The sequence below is a fragment of the Telmatherina bonti genome (genome assembly GCF_933228915.1).
Source record: "Telmatherina bonti genome assembly, chromosome: 15".
NCBI classification, from domain to species: domain Eukaryota; kingdom Metazoa; phylum Chordata; class Actinopteri; order Atheriniformes; family Telmatherinidae; genus Telmatherina; species Telmatherina bonti.
Window position 1 is genome coordinate 26,515,636 of NC_136613.1, and position 16,562 is coordinate 26,532,197.

General features: G+C 38.6%; 1 protein-coding gene across 1 annotated transcript; it reads left to right on the plus strand.

Moving 5' to 3' along the window:
• Positions 1-1,101: 1,101 nt before the first annotated feature.
• On the plus strand, positions 1,102-16,056 carry LOC306766719 (ras-related protein Ral-B). The gene is made up of 5 exons (XM_079254539.1): positions 1,102-1,203; positions 9,918-10,145; positions 11,436-11,644; positions 13,490-13,667; positions 14,573-16,056. The coding sequence occupies exons 2-5, from the start codon at positions 10,032-10,034 to the stop codon at positions 14,693-14,695; spliced, it is 624 nt and encodes a 207-aa protein (XP_079110665.1). The 5' UTR covers positions 1,102-1,203; positions 9,918-10,031; the 3' UTR covers positions 14,696-16,056.
• The last annotated feature ends 506 nt before the right edge of the window (positions 16,057-16,562 follow it).

Here is a 16,562-nt window from a genome sequence, read left to right on the forward strand (position 1 = left end):
TTGTAATAATTTTACAAAATTCTTTAAATAAAGTCAACATAATCTTCCAGTCTAGTCTCTATTCTTTAGCTCATGATGTTTTTTGGTTTTTTTTTTTAATTTCCCTTCCTGACATACAGCTCCCTTTAAATATAACTTTCAAACCAAATTTCTATTTATTGAATTTTAAAGGGTTTACACTGTGACTTAATATAACAGTTTTTTCTTTTTTTGTGAGAGATATCTAAAATCATAAGAGGGAAAGAGCATAATGTGTTATCTTAGTAAAACACACCATTTTAATATTTAAAACTAAAATCTTCAGGAAACCTGATAAAAAAAAAAAGTTAAAATGTGAGTTATGAACTATAATGCTGAATAGTTCAATATTATTACGATTATCTGTAGGGTTAACAAAGTGTGTTGATATAATCTTTATTAAATCTCTTTTGTTCGTTTGTTTCTTTCTTTCTTTTGACGTGAGATTAATTTGTAAAGATAAGAATGAAGTCCAAGTGTGTGAAGTTCATTTTGACATTACTTTGTTGAATAAAAGAAAACTACATTGTTTTGGAGGCTAATTACATCACATCCAGCTAAGATGCAGGAAAGATACACTGGGACATTTGTGATTAACCATCATTTAGGCTATTTGGAAACATTCTTTAAATATTCATGAGTACTTTTTAACTACAAATTTCATTAAAAAATATTCGGTTTTTAACTTGCTCTTCTGTCATGCAGTCTTTTATTTTTTTCCTAAATATAATAAAATGAAAAAAAAAACAACCCCAAACAAAAAAAAAAAAAACCCAAAACAAAGCAATACTTGTTTGAATGCTGTTCATTTGACTGAAATGCAGCATCTTATATCACTCATATCACTCAACAAAGTGTGTTTATATAATCCTTATTCTTTTGTTTCTTGCTTTCTTTTTTACGTGGGATTTATTTGTAAAGATAAGAATGGAGTTTATGTGTGTGTGAGAAGCATAGACTGCATATAAAGAGGTGTGAAGTTAATTTTGACATTACTTTGTTGAATAAAAGAAAACTGCATTGGTTTGGAGGCGAACGTCACATCCTGCTAGTGTAGTTGTACTTCCTGAAGGTGGGGCTTTTGTTGCGGGATCGGTTTGTATTCGGAGAGCCAATGCAGCTGCCTGCGCTAAAGCAGTCAGCAAGATAACACCAACCAAGGGGAGCTTCTCCAATCTTGCTCAGGTGAGGCTTTTGGACTTTCATTGTAGTGAAACAGACGTGTCGTAGCGGGTTTCTTATAAGAGAGGCTTTAGGGGGGGGAAATATGTAACATTCCTACATGTGTTAAAAGGAAGGGCGGGCGGTCAGTGGACTCACTGTTTGACAGAGTACGAGTCATGAAAAAAAAAAAAAAAAATCTAAATTAAGTGTTTTCTTTAATGAAATATTTTGCTCTTGTTCATGTTGTTCAGCTGTTCTCACATTAAACTCCAACAGTGTGTGTACCATTATTTATGAAGTTATGACGCTAGCATTACACATGGGGTACACTCGCACAAATGTAATAGAAATCCCTCCGTTTTATTCTTAGTGGATACTCTGAATAGACTTTTGTGTTGTTTTAAGTTTATTTAAAACTTGTTTTTTCTTCTTTTTTCCCTGTACTGACTAAACCACCCAGATGGTGTTGCAGTGCTGCTGTTTAGCAATAACGGTATTAGCACAGCTAAAGTCCGTGTTCGTGGGCTCTTTCTTTCTTTCTTTCTAACCTGAAGTTTATAAGAAATGTATCGTCGACGTTTGCGTGACCTAATGTTTCCTTTTTATTCTTATTACCCATCGAAAATAAGTACAAAAAAAAGTTTCACTCTAATGAGATGACACACCCAAGTAAGACCGTGAATTGTACAGCTAATGTTGTAATAGTGAATGTCAGCAAAACAAGCAGCATCGCAGATGACACCCGTGATGCCCTCTCCACTCCACAAAACATCCCCACGGGTGTCAGATCCTTCACATGGCTTATCATCTCTGACTAATCCGCTAAATTAACTTAAACTATATGAACTAAATACTTAACTAACCTAACTGAACTAACTTGGTGAACTAGCTTCATTTGATTCCCACTGTTGTCTCTTTGTAAAACACAAGACTGCATTAAATTTCAGCGTGTGGACAAATAGTTTTGATGGTGTTTACATAAATACAGTCTGTTTGTATGGGTGTAGGGTGACGTTTTCTGCTTTCTTTGTGTGTGTGTTTGTGTGGGGGTGGAGGACAGTGTTGGCAAAGCAACACACATTTGTTCCATCTTAGTAATAATAAGTCTTTTTTTGGTATCTTGTGAAAGTGACTAATGTAATTCCTACATCATGTCTGCCAAGACTGATGCATATCCAGTCTAAGTAACACTATGGGTGCTTAAACTTTTCTTTTGTTTTTTCCTTTTGTTCTCCTGGATGAACATATACTCATCCACTCATAAACAACCCGTGAACAAAATGCTGATCCTAGCACATTCACAACATATTCTGGGAAACCAGCTCAGGAATTGTTTGGCAGTCTTGTGGGGTTGGGTCAGGTTTTTAAAAGCTAATAAAACTGTTAGTTTTTTTGTTTTAACTTTAGGTACTGGTGGCTAAAGTGTTTTACTGCTTCACTGGACATTTGGTAAATTCAAATCTGCAGTAAAAGATTAAGACTGGACTAAGTTTAGTTAGAATTTGTGTGTTTAACTAATGTACTTCCTACTCAGCTGCATATTAATCATAAGGGGCACATGAGTTAAACTAGTTTAGCAACATGTTTATTTAAGATGATCCATGGAAGTTTACTTTAGGATTTCTTCACGCATTAATAACATTCTTGTTCAGTCATTAAACTCCAAATTGTGCCTTAACATTTTTCTTACTCCCGTTTGCGAATTGAGTTTTTCCATCAAACTTTATTAAATGGGTCCCTGTGCTGCTACTGTCTTATCTTTTAACAACTGTCTTTGTTCATGCTTGCCCCAGTGTTTTTATCTCCCCGTTATTATAATTTGCCAGAGCATGACAAACATTTTCTGCTTCATTTCCTTTGTTTTGTAGTCAGTCTGATTGGCTCATATCAAATGGCTCCATTATCTAGATGTTTTTTTTGGGTTTTTTGTAGTGATGGTTCTGAATACCTGGGGCGCTTTCTGTATAATGGTGCTGCCGTCACTAAAACATCTGCCTCAGAAAACTGCATTAGCAGAGTCTATTTTCGCTTGTAGATGAACACATACCTTGCAGTCGTGAATTATTTGCTGTCAGGTAGGAATAGGGATTGATATTTTTTGTGTTACTCAGTAGATGTTGACTAAGTGAGCTTTCTGAAGAAACCTAGGCTGTAAGGAGTAACTTGTTGGGGTAGAACTGGGCATTTTTTTCTCTCCTGCGGGGAGTCAGTTTGATACAGTAGATGCATCTGCTGTGTACACGTGTCTGTTTAAGCGTCCTGTTTCTTGCGAGGAAGAGGAACTAATTATGCAAAGTTCGTGTTTGTGGAACATTGTAATAATTCAACTTTTTCTGAATTATTCATGTGTATTAATTCTCTGTCGCTCACTGCTGGCGTGCGGTGCCTGCGGGCTTGTTCACCAGGCTGTTACAGAAGCTTTGTGGTGTTTGGGTTTCCTTTTTAAAATGTGGCCATCTTACCCTGTCATAGGAATTACTGCCTGTAAGTGTGTCAGTACTGTGGTTACTTTGATCAGTATGAAGTTAATGTCATATTCACCAGTGTGTTTTTTTTCCAGAGAGAAGTAAAAGTACAGAAAATGTCCTATTTATTTACACTCATGTAAACACAGCTACCTTCTGACATCTGCTTCACCCATTAAATTAGTATATAAATCTATGTATCCTGCTTAGATATATAGATTTAAGTGTTCAGAGTGGGTATATCTGTGGTCCTCTCATCACTCTCGTCACTTTTTTTTCTTGCCTCTTTGCTCCATTGCTGATTTATCTTTGCACCTGTGCTCTGAATGTGTACTCCTTCATTCAAGGCCAGCATTTCACTGACAAACAGTGAGAGAGTTGTCTCATTTTCTCTGTGTGTTGCTTTGTGAGTATATTTATGTAAACACTGGTGGGAAAGATGGCAAGATTTGATTTCATGGAACAGTCCACTTCACATGCCTTTTCATTAAATATTTGTTCAGGATGTAAGCGATGCTGTTTTATGTTACTCTGCCATGAAAGTATTGCACAGCAGACTGAAGTCAACTTTGTCGAAATGCTACAGAAATGTTTACTATAAACCTAATATAATTTGCCATTTTAGGTTGTGTATAAGGCAAAATCAGCTTAATATTTATTCATGGGTTTTAGCAGTAATTAAAATAAAATAATTTTTATTTTAATCCTTTTTATAAAATGAAGTAATACATTTTAGATTACTTAGAATTAGTTAAACATGCAGTATGCCATGTAGGAACAACTTAATCCTTTTCTAAGGTACGTGTGGCTTTTACACTGCCAGATGTGTAGCTGCAGTAGATGGTTAACGTAAGTCTTGTACAACACTTGTAGCTGTGGAACCACATTTTGTTTTCTATCCAGCAGAAATGTTCTTAGGACTGGTATGTTTTTGTGACACTTGAAGAATAAACCTTTATTTGTTTTTTTTTTCTAAATCCAAGACCGAGTGTGACTGAATGTTTTTAAAATTGCATGAGAGACACTTGTAGGCAATGACTGACTGCTAGGATGTTTTTGTGGCAGGAACATTTTTTTTTTTCTCTTACTCTTTTTTTTTTTTTTTTTTGCATCTCTGCATCTATAGCTTGCTAAAGTTCCTATATTTAGCCCTGATGGCAACACAGGCGCAAGCAGTGGTGTAGGTGGTTTGTAACTGAGCCCGTTGTCTTTTTAGTCAGGCAAACAGAACACATTGCAAACTGGTGATAAGTACTATGAATTAATGCTGAAATGTGATCTCTCTCTATCCATCCTGAATTAGTCCAGAGGAATACTTGCAGCTCGAGTAATCAGAAACATACAAGTGTTTTGGACAAAGCTCATCCTGGTCAGCTGCGAGGAGAGTAGAAAGGAAATCTCTTGTGTATGACTGGCTAAAGCGTTTCTGCATTTGCCATTGTTATGTTTCTGTGAGGACCACTACTGCTGCACTGTTTGCAGCTTCATGATAATTCCCATCCAGAAAACAAAACAAAAAAAAAACATGGCAGGAACTGGTATAGAATAGGGATGTATTTGAAAAAGGGCCCACTTAGTGTTTCATAAGTAGCAGAGCTTGTAACACAGAGAGGATTTAGGTCTCCGTTGCCCAGTTTCGTCAAAGGCTTCTCTGTATCCTCCTGCAGCTAAGGGTTGTTAGTATGCATTGTAGGACTCTTTTTGAAAATGTCCTTCTTGCTGCTGTGTGCTGTCTTTTTTTTTATTTTTTTTTTTTTAAGTATAGTAAATCATTTTCTGATCTCCACAGGCAGTGGCTATTATAACTGTTTTGTCCGAAAATGTTTCAGCTTGGCCCCAGCAGGGATTTGTTGTTAAATTATGCATTGCTTGTTGCACTGTGATAATAAAAACTACAGTCTTGAATCCAATTTATGTGCCACGGTGGAGACATTCTTACTACATGACTGGGAAGACTTCAACCTGGTTTTAGAGACTGAACTCTGAGTCCTTTCACATTTGCTAGAGCAGAGGGCATTTTTCAGAATGGGGGTGATAAAAACTGGATTAAACACAAGGATAATTTATATTTACGGTTGTTGCTTTAGCACAGCAGGGTTTTTCTTCTGGCAACAGAGTTATTAAGGAATGAATTTGTTGTGCAGAAGTGAGAAGAACAAGATGGTTTACAAGGTGTAATCGGACAATATTTTTAATAGATTTTTTTTTCTCACAGATAAGTACAGATCGATTTTTGCATCTAACCACAGTAACTAGACCACTATGACATATTTTTATTGTGTTATTTGACCTGTGTTGGGGATGATGGAAGGTTTTAATCTGCTTCAGAGACACTCAAGATTGGGAGGGTTGTTACTGGGCCAAACCCCACTGTTTTCTTTCATTAGAGGGGCAAGGAAATCCCCTCCCTTCTGGTCCCAGGAGAAAAGCATCCCCAGGCTTAATGGTTCAGATGTCTCCAATTTATTTTATTTCCGCCAAGACTAGAATTTAGGCACAGTAGTACATGACACTCGAGTTAACCGTGTGTGAGAGTTTCATGTCAGCAGGAATAGGTTGGCCTTTTTAAAATGGAGATCCCCTGCTGCTGATCACGTGTTTTGTCCTCATCAGAAATGTGGGACTATTGTGTTACAGGAAACTTTTTTTTTTTTTTTCTTGCTTTAGCAAAGTGAACTGATACCACCGCTGTTACCAGACAGTAAAATAAGTGATGTGCTTCCAAGTGGTGCAGGTGCACCTTGTAAAAAAAAAAAAAAAAAACCCAACATGTAATCACACAGTACTGCTCCCATTTACTCGTGTTGCATTAACTCTGGATAGCTTAGAGAGCAAGCTTCTGGGTGTAATAGCGAGTTAATCTTTACTGTTATAAAGGAGAGTGGCCAAACTTGAACATGACGTGGTAAAAGTACAGATTGTTACATTTCAGGAACAAAATCACTGCTTTAATATAAGAAAATTCAGATATGGATTGATGACCTGAACTGTTGTGGTGATTTAACTCAAAAGAAAAAACAAATGGTTATAAGGTTAATCTACACTATCTTTTAATATATAAATAACCCATTATATCCAGTTGTACTGTCTCACTCTGTTGCATTTGTTTAGAGGTGTGAGTTTTGGCCAAAACTTGCTTTATTCTAGTCGTGGAACAAGCATAGTTTGAAGACTGTGCTAGTCTCTGTAGTGGGTAAACTTCTGTAGCTTTTACCCCCCCCCCCCCCCTTACATTTTGACCATGTGTTGCTGTGCGGCTGATGTTAAAAGCAGGACCCTTCTCTGCTCCCCGAGCTCCTGTCAGAAAGTTTACACCCTCTGACCATTTATTGTTCTTGTCAGATTAACTCATTGCTTTGTAGCTTTGGTATCTGTGCTTGTGCACAAGGGAGTGGGTCACATGTGAATAATTTAAATATTGACCTGTACACACAAGTGCTGAGCCACATATGCTCCTATCAGAAGGCGTGTAGTGGAATTAGTATGTGGTGTGGGTATCATTCCTATATCATCCCTTTCACCGGCCTGGTTTCTGATAACAAAGACAGGAAGAGCACAAGTCAGACTTCACTTCCTGGTCAGGGAGAGTGGAACCATGATGCCACATCCTGAGTATTAACAGCCTTGATACTTAGCTGGTTTATTGTGGGAACTGGTTGAAAACATGTTCCTGCTTTAAATGCAAAGCAACAGCTTTTTGCCTGAGCCTGTTTTCTTGGAAGCTCAGTACACACTTTGTCACTGGTTATGAGCTGAAATGTTTACTGTTGGGGAGGAGCAGATTATGAGCCCTGCTATGAATCAGCTCAGTGCTTCCATTAGTGTGACATCCCAGGAGGAGGGAAGAATCTGTTTCTCTGCAGAGAAATGAAATAAAGAGTAAAAAAGGTTAAAGAAATGGGGTTTGGGCCCTGTCAGCGTAACACCGTTAAGTCTTATGACACATCAGCAAGCAGTACATAGTTGATTGTCAATGGCTGGATGCTTTAGATGATCTGGAAACACTCGTACATCCTGTGATGGTGGCGACAGCAGTAATAACAACCTCTATCTACACCAAAGCAAACACACGCTGCTGTGAGACTTCACGGCGAGGGAAGCTTTAGAATGCAGAGCACGCCAGGCCCAGGTGTAGCTCATTCAGCCGATTATTCTTCCAGCACACCTGTAAAGCCAACCCGCTGGAGAGACACAAACATCTGGGGTAGAGTTAAACAATACGATTAATAAATTATATTGTCTTTTCCTAAGCATATTTCCTTGGCTGTTTTAGGAGAGGCATGAGGAAAATTCATCCTCGCTTAAACTAAGCTGTGAGATGGATGTAATACAACCTCTTCAGTGGTACATTACAGAAACTAACAGTTGGGAAAATATACATTACTAAGTCATAGGAGCATTGCCAATATAGTATCTTGTGTTTCTCTGAAGCTAAAATGTGCGTATTAGTATTATAAGATGTAAATAATGTTCCACTGTTAAGGTGGATCATTTAAACAACAATAACAACCAAACAAAATAAACTCCTCTTCTCATATCTATTAATAATGATCAGTTAATATAGCTAAATGAAAATAATAGTGTTGACTTTAAAGTTTTGGACCTCAGGGGAATTGTACAATTAAATTAAATCATGTGTTTTTTATTATGAGAAAAAATGCTGAAAGAAACAAGAAGAAAAAAGTCAAATTTCCTTTGCTTAAAATACTGAGAACATGTCCAGCAAGTTTACATGACATTCAGCAATGACATGAGTAGGGCTGGATATCACTACTGATTCTCTGAATCGATTTGACTTCATTCACAAAAGCCTGATTTGATTTAATTTACACTAAATTCAATTCAGTTTCAATTCATTTACAGATATTTATGTAACAACAACAATTTTTTATTGAATCTTAAAGATATTCTGAAATACTTCTCTTTTATGTTAACACAGAATGTGTTTACATCAAAATCAGATAGCAGGAAGTAATCAGATTACTGAAGTGATGTGTCTGAAATATGATATTCAGAAGAAGGTTGTCTACATTTACTTATCCATTATCAGATTTATTTCAGGGTATGCTCATGCATTTTTTAAAAAATATCACGCGTTTGTTGAACATGGCAGAGCCCTTGTTCTGTTTAGCTCCTAATATAAGTTGATAAATAGTTTACAGGTGTGCGTAATCCAATGGTAAGTAAAAAGATTGGTAAGTCTTGCAGTCCCTACTGTCACTGGGAAAGAAAACGTATAAAAAACAACCTCTCTGGCTGCTTCAAATCAGTTTTGGGTGAATTAAATTTACACAAAATCCACTTGATTTAATCTTTAATCAGCTCAGTTCATTGTTGAATATTGGGATTTAATGGTTTGCTGCATAAAAAGCCAATATTGTATATGGTGCCAAGCTCGGGTGTATTAACAAGAGCTGAATTGTACTTCTGCATCAGTGCGTGCTTGCAAGTTATTGTTATTCTCCAAAAAGAGAACTTGTTTTAAGTGAAACGCAGTCCTCATTGTCATATTGAGTTATTTCACTCACTAACCATCGTTAGCTCAACAAGGTATACTTAGTTAAAAAAACAAGGGTTTCTTATGATGCTCAAAGTTGAACAAAATGACCATTTTAAGCTGTTAGTTGCATTATACTGTCTATGAATGTGGGCAGATCCATCGTTTGATCTAAACCCCATGCAAACTCAGCCACTTTGAATTCATCCAGATGAGGTGAAGGTGATGAACTGGTATTCAGGCAGTTCATCACATGAGTTGTAGGAGAGTCACATGGGCACTCTCGTTGGAAGTTGTCTCTGACAGAGACAGAAGATACTGAAGTCAGGCAAAAAGCAATTGACTCTGAGCTTTCACCTTCTCTGACCCAGACCATTATAAAACAGATAGATGGCCAGTCACGTCTTCCTTCTTTTTAACGAGTTTAGCACTGGATGCCCTATTTTAATGCTTTCGTAAATGCTGCCTTGGTGCGGAGAATGATGGCTTCATTACTTCTGATCAGTTGCAATGACCTTTTGATGGCGAACTTTATAAAGTTCTTGGATTCATGAGTAGGCAATTTGGCACTTTAATGGGAATAGTGGGGGTTAAGATTCAAGATTTGTTGGAGCAGAGCCTAGAGCCTTGGCACAGCGTGTTATTGTCGCTGTGAGAGCTGTTAAGCAACAACTGCCATCTGTCCCTTGCACTTGTCCACGTACTCGTGTCCTCTCCTTATGGAGGTTATTTACTGTAGGTACTGACCTGTTTTCTGCTCTTGTCATTTACAGGTTGTGTTTGTGTGTGTGTTTGTGTGTGTGTGTGTGTGTGTGTGTGTATGTGCATGCACACAAGTGTGCACATGTGTTTGAGTGTGTAAGAGAGGCACAAAGAAAGATTTGGTGATGGCTGCCAATAAAGGTAAAAACCAGAGCTCCCTGGTACTGCATAAAGTGATAATGGTGGGAAGTGGAGGCGTGGGGAAGTCAGCGCTCACGCTGCAGTTCATGTATGATGAGGTGAGTTTGTACTGCTAAGTTATCTTTATTTTTCATCCTGTAAAAGCTTCAAATATGAAGCAGAGGTCTGTCAAAAATACCACAAGGTTAACATGTTAGGTTTGTTTTCGTCTTTAAGACACTTCTGGCGCTTCTGGTTTGTTTGACCATGTGTGCTTTGACGACACCCAACTGAGCACCGAAACGGTCACAGTTTTTGCGTTACTCAGCATTTTTTTAAGTCATCTGATTGCAACCACTGTAGTTTCTAACAAGCCGTGTTGCTGAACGTGCTTCCTACTTCCTACTCTCTCTCTTTTTCTCTTTTTCTTCTTCCTTCTTTTTTTTTCCCTCTTCCCCTGTCAGGTCCAGCACTGCCATATCAAGACTGAAGATGATTACAATAAAAATATTAATAAAAATATTCAGAATATCAAGGGCAGCCATATACATGACATGTTTCCCTTGACAGAGCAAATCTATGGCACACACATTGCTGTTCTGTATGCTGAGTTGTTGGACAGGTTAAAAAAAAAAAAAAAAAAAGAACATGCTTCCTGCTTGCAAACACAGTTTATTGTCATTTGTATTTTGAAAATGAATCCAAATTATGGCTGTGTGATTATGATGATATATATCCCTTTGCCGATAGAAAATGTCTATTATTTCATGTGAGGCTCTAATGTTTGAAGCTACAATAAGGTGCTAATAAGGTGCTAGTAAGTATCTTACTTCAAGATGCGCTTTACGGCATGCTGCAATATAAAAACAAACATAGAGGAAGACGGTAGCAGACGTGTATCGGAGCAGGGTAATTAACTAACAGATGACCAGCCAACCCAAACCGATGAGCTTGTTCCTAGAAGAGGGGAAATTTCTGTTGCATGGATGCGGTTTGGATATAAAAAGACAGACGACAGACTAGCTCACAGTCCCAACAACAGACACAATTAACTCATCTTATCAATTGCGCAAGAATCAGGACAAAGAATACAGAGTCAACGAGCAAAAGCAGCGTCAAGTGGTGGCGAAAGCGCTCATAATAAAGTCCAGACACAAACGCTGCAACAGGTATTTACCAGTGAAATGCCATACAGCCATAGTTCCCCCAGCTGGAAGGAGATCACTGCTGCCGTTGCTAAGCACATCTGACACATAACTGATGATCGACACAAAATCACACAAACAATTTTATATCATTATGTATGTCGTTATGGAGATATAAAATGAGCTGTATCGGGATGTGGGATTTTGGTCGTATCGCCCAGCCTTAATCCAAATATTAAATGAAATTCATCTGTTCATCCTCAGTTTGTGGAGGACTATGAGCCCACCAAAGCAGACAGCTACAGGAAGAAGGTGGTCCTGGATGGGGAGGAAGTCCAGATTGACATCCTGGACACAGCTGGTCAGGAGGACTATGCCGCTATCAGGGACAACTACTTTCGGAGTGGGGAGGGCTTCCTGCTGGTCTTTTCCATCACAGAGCACGAGTCCTTCAGCGCGACTGATGAGTTCAGGTAAATCATGCTTTTTGACAAGAGGATGGGAGTGTTTGCAAAGAAATCTGTGTTGATTGTTGTCATTAATCAATTGTTTTGATCCCCGTTTATATTTTGTTGGTTTCCTTTATAATTGGTTACATTGTTGTTAAAAAAAAAAAATTAGATAGAGGCTTCTTGAAAACAACTGTGTTCCTTACTTCCTTTTAAAAAAAAAAAAAAAAAAAAAAACCCAAAAAAACCAAAACGATCTGAGTCTAATGCTGGGCGGACACTGTGCGATTTCGAGGCGATTTCACCACGATTTTGCTGTCGCAGACCACGCTGCGTCATCGTGGAAACATCGTAGCATCGGGATGTCCGGTCGGGAGGTCGTAAGCCGTACAGTGTGAGAATACACACGAGGAAGGATTAATTGCTGCTACATTCTAACGACGATGCTGCGACCTCCCGATCAAACTTCTGGCACGTCAGAAATTTTCGCCGTCGCTCGTACAGTGTGAGTGGTGTTACGTCTACGTTCACACCTGCGCAGAAGACACCGGTGGAGCTTTAAACAATGACGGGCAACCCCAACTTCAGACATGTGCGGTGGACACAGCTGCTAGAAGAGAAATTAGTAGAGCTATGGAGAGAACACGAGGTTTTCTTTTTTTTTTTTTTTGTTTCAGGGCACAAGACGGCGCACACAACTGCAACAACTTGCTGCCTGCTCGCCATCTTGTTGTCAGGCACGCTGTGGTTGTCATAGGAACTAGGAACCTTTGTTTTTGTTGTTCACACTCGAGCACATCGTGCCGTCACACGCCGACTGACGTCGACAAGTAGTCGTGGTTGTCAATAATCGTGGCTGACAGGAGTCGTACAGTATGAGTACACATGTCGTAGGGTCAAATAGAGTAGGAGGGACAAACCCGGTCGTGCAGTGGGAGCATTTCCCCGACAGTCAGATTTCTAAAATCGCAGTGTCCGCCCGGCATAAGGAGTTCTGTGTGATCTGTCAGTGTTGACTCCGTATTTACCTGCAGGACCATTTTGAAGATGTCATTTTAGTCGCTCCATGGCAAAAATTCTTAACCAGAGCTTTGCTGTGTGTTATGCATTTGAAAAGTATGGTGGCCAACAGGTGCAAACACGCTTCATATGCGAAAACACGCTACATATATCAAAACAACTGCAAGACGACAACTCTGCATTTTCACTCCCACAACAGTTTCTACTACGCTTATGTCAGTAATTAAAATTAGGTGATCTTTCAATAATATTGTACAGGATAAAAGCCAAAAAAAAAATAAAAAATAATACATGCCTTTGTGTAGTTGCTCCCCCTGCCCTCACATTGCTTAAACTTCCCACCAGTACCTCTGTTCTTCTCACCATTGTCTGTCTCTCGGGTGAAAACTGCTGCATGGAGGACAGGTGTTGTGCCGAAAAAAGCACCCCTGCAGTGTAAAGAACCCCCCTCTCAATAGATGGTGTGATTTCATTATTTCATTATTACCCTATATATGTATAGACAGTATATATGTATAGACTGTATATATGTACAGAGAGCGAGCGAGAGAGAGCGAGAGAGAGAGAGAGCGAGAGAGAGCTGTTTTTGTATTTGCAGTGTGTTTGCACCAGTTTCTGGCAGGAAGGTGTTTGTAGGATTCAAACATCCTCAGCAAAACCAAAATTGATAGAATTCTTTTTACCTGCCAGATGTCATATTATAAACACATTGTCAGTCAAGGCAGCACTTTCAGTTGTCAACTGCAGAATAGAGACAATGTTTGATAACTTTTCTATGTGTTGCAAGGATACCTCTCACACTGGTGGTTTTATAATTGCTTACGTACACCATATGTGCTGTTTTGGCAGGGAGCAGATCTTGCGGGTGAAGGCGGAAGAGGACAAGATTCCTCTCCTGCTGGTAGGAAACAAGTCGGACCTGGAGGAACGTCGGCAGGTGTCAGTGGATGAAGCCCGTGGCAAGGCTGAGGAGTGGGGAGTTCAGTATGTAGAGACATCGGCCAAAACTAGAGCCAACGTCGACAAGGTGCCGCTGCTCACGCTTTACATTTGTTGTGCAGAACTGTGCAGGAGGTTTAGGCATTGAAGAGAAAAGGGGGCTGTTTTCAGTTTAATGCAGCAGATGTTTTACGTATGAGTTAATGCTGTATAGTAGGGCTATGATGATATGCTTTTGTCTCGATTCGATTCAGATATTTTGGGTGCCGATTCGATTTAAATTGCAATTCCCACAATTCTTCGATATTGCTGATATTTGTTAATTAAAAACAAAAAAATATATATAAAACTTTTTTTTTTCTCGTCATTTTTCTTTATTTCAATTAGGAAAAAACAACACATTAGCTAGACCATCAGTCTGCTGCTACAATGCCCAAGATGACAAGTAAAAAGATCAATAAAAACAAAAAAAAAAGGACAAACATTTTATAATGAATTATTTTTAGTTATTTGGAAAAAAAAAATTGATTTTTTTCAAATAACTAAATAACAATTGATTGTGAAGCAAAAAAATCCCAATTTTCGATTTTTCAACTCGATTTTCCCACTCCTACTATATAGAACATAAAAGAAGTTCAGATTTGGTCAACCTTCCTTGGTTTTTGTGAGTCTCAAGTGGGTAGTTAATCCAATCTTATTATTACATTTTCTTTTACCTTGCTGCAGCTTGTCTGTGGTTTTTAGCTGTTGCATTTCATTTGGCCAAAGACAGATCGATGTACGGGAATCCATGCTCTTCCTCAGTTGTATATGTGAGTGGCTGTATGTGGAAGATCATACTGCGGATTGATTTAGGGACTGATCTGATGAATGCGAGTTCCAAACATCTGAAACCTCTGCACAGTGCTGCACTTCAACATGATTCCGCATCATTACGTTACCCTGCCTGTGTTACCACAGTTAAGTAAACACGCTGATTGTTTTCCCCTCTAGGTTTTCTTTGACCTGATGCGCGAAGTAAGGGGGAAGAAAATGTCCGAAAACAAGGACAAAAACGGGAAAGGCAAAAACAAGAAAAGCAAGAAGAGTTTCAGAGAGAGATGCTGTTTACTTTGAACTCTTCATGGACCAAAATAAGCAACAATACAAAAGTCATGCTGGGGGAACAAAGCAGATGTCTTTGCCATTTAAATGAAATTTGATCGGATGAATATTTTTTTTTATAATAGCTTGTTATAGATTAGTGTCTAGAACCATCTCAGCAAATTCATTGCCAATTTTAATGACTGAAATCTGACTTGGGGTCTAATTGGAAGATGACCACTGTTGACTGTGACTTGGATTGCAGTGTTTGATGGCTCACAGTAGTAAGCTAATGACCAAACTGCCAGTGACACTATCTCAGCTGCTCAAGACGTTCGCCACTGTTTTAACTCTGAATCTTACTGCCTTTAACTTTGGCTCAGTGTGTTTCATTAACAGGGTCTTCATTTCTTCAGTCGTTCTGAATCTTAAGGCTTTTTTTTTGTCAGTTCATTCATTTACAAGGAACTCTAATGCTGCTGTATGTCTTGTTTGTAATGATTGATCATGGCACTCGCCGCCCTTTTCTCTTCAACATGTTGGCCTCCTTTATGAGTCAAAATCTTAATGTCTTGGGATATTTTTTTCTTTTTTTTGTTTTGGTTTGTTTGGCTTTTGTTGTCATTTCCTCCAGTTGATCCAAAGGTTTGGGATTTTTTTCCTCCCTCTTTCTATTTGTGGCCACAAGGGTTTCATAAAGTGCAATGCAATCAGAAGAGCTGTTGCCAAACTGGCTTATTTCACTCGTCAGAGTTATCTGGCCAGACATGATTACCACTAATCAGTCATATAAAATGCTTTGCAGTTTTTTCAGGAAGGAGAATGAAAATCTCATCAATCCTTCTGACCTGGAAGAGCTTCATTTATATATTTTAGTATTTGTTCAATAGCTTATATGTGTTGCTGGTCAGTGAGAAGAAAGCCAACCTCATGTTCCTCTTGGTGCTGCAGTGTCTTTTTGTGTATTCTGACCCTTCTCGCAATGCACAGTGCGCTTTGGGAGGGGAGGGGTCAATGCTATGGTGACTGTTGACAATCCAGGATACCAGCCTGTATCTGTATTATGATCAACATTATAGTCCCAATGCTCTTTCATTTCTTTTTAATAACATGCACTACATTGCCAACGCCCTAATGATGGACTTCATCCAGATTCGACACTTTCCAACATTGTGCCAACAAAGTTGTAAAGATGATGATGTTTGTGGGAATGCAGTATGTGTAACAGTGTGAATTTATCTGAAAACTCTACTACCTTACAGTGTGTTTGAGCAAAGCTTTGCTTTTCATACCTGTTTAATCAAGTACTACAGTAAATGGGATGTCTGTACCACTGCCTACCATTCTTATTAACTCGCCATCTTTCTTAAAATGCCTTCTACTGTGAGAAAGCTTCTGGGTCCCTGCAGCAAAACACCTGCAGAATAAATGATTTTTTTTCATTGTTATTACTCTTTTTTTTTTTTTTTTTTTGTGTTGTCTTAAATATATAAATACCAATATCATTTTCGAATGACAATCATAGAAGTGACTGATACTATATTTGGTACAATACAATGAAAGTGGATTTGCACATCCCCCTCTGCTGGTAGGTGAACATAATTACTGCTATCAGGACTTTGCATATGGACATCACAGTGTTGAATTGGCAGCAGCAGCGGAAGTGAAATATGGTTGTCATTTCCTGGTTCCTTTGGGCCAAACTGTGCCCCACTTTTGTCAAATAACCCAGCAGTTACTCACATTGCATTGAGAAGAGTGCCAACGGCCTGTTTTTCTTGAATTTGACAGTGATATACTAGCACCATTTATATTAACCTTACAACCCATTGTTACATGGCAGAACAGTGTAACATCACCCTCTAGACGAAGACCAATTGAGGGCTGAAGCCCCTGGGAT

What these genes read in the sequence shown, in the direction of transcription:
- LOC306766719 (XM_079254539.1), top strand. Translation starts at nt 10,032, where the DNA reads ATGGCTGCCAATAAAGGTAAAAACCAGAGCTCCCTGGTACTGCATAAA. An exon ending in AGCGCGACTGATGAGTTCAG is followed by an intron (nt 11,645 to 13,489) that starts GTAAATCATGCT and finishes CTGTTTTGGCAG; the next exon opens with GGAGCAGATCTTGCGGGTGA. An exon ending in CTAGAGCCAACGTCGACAAG is followed by an intron (nt 13,668 to 14,572) that starts GTGCCGCTGCTC and finishes TTTCCCCTCTAG; the next exon opens with GTTTTCTTTGACCTGATGCG.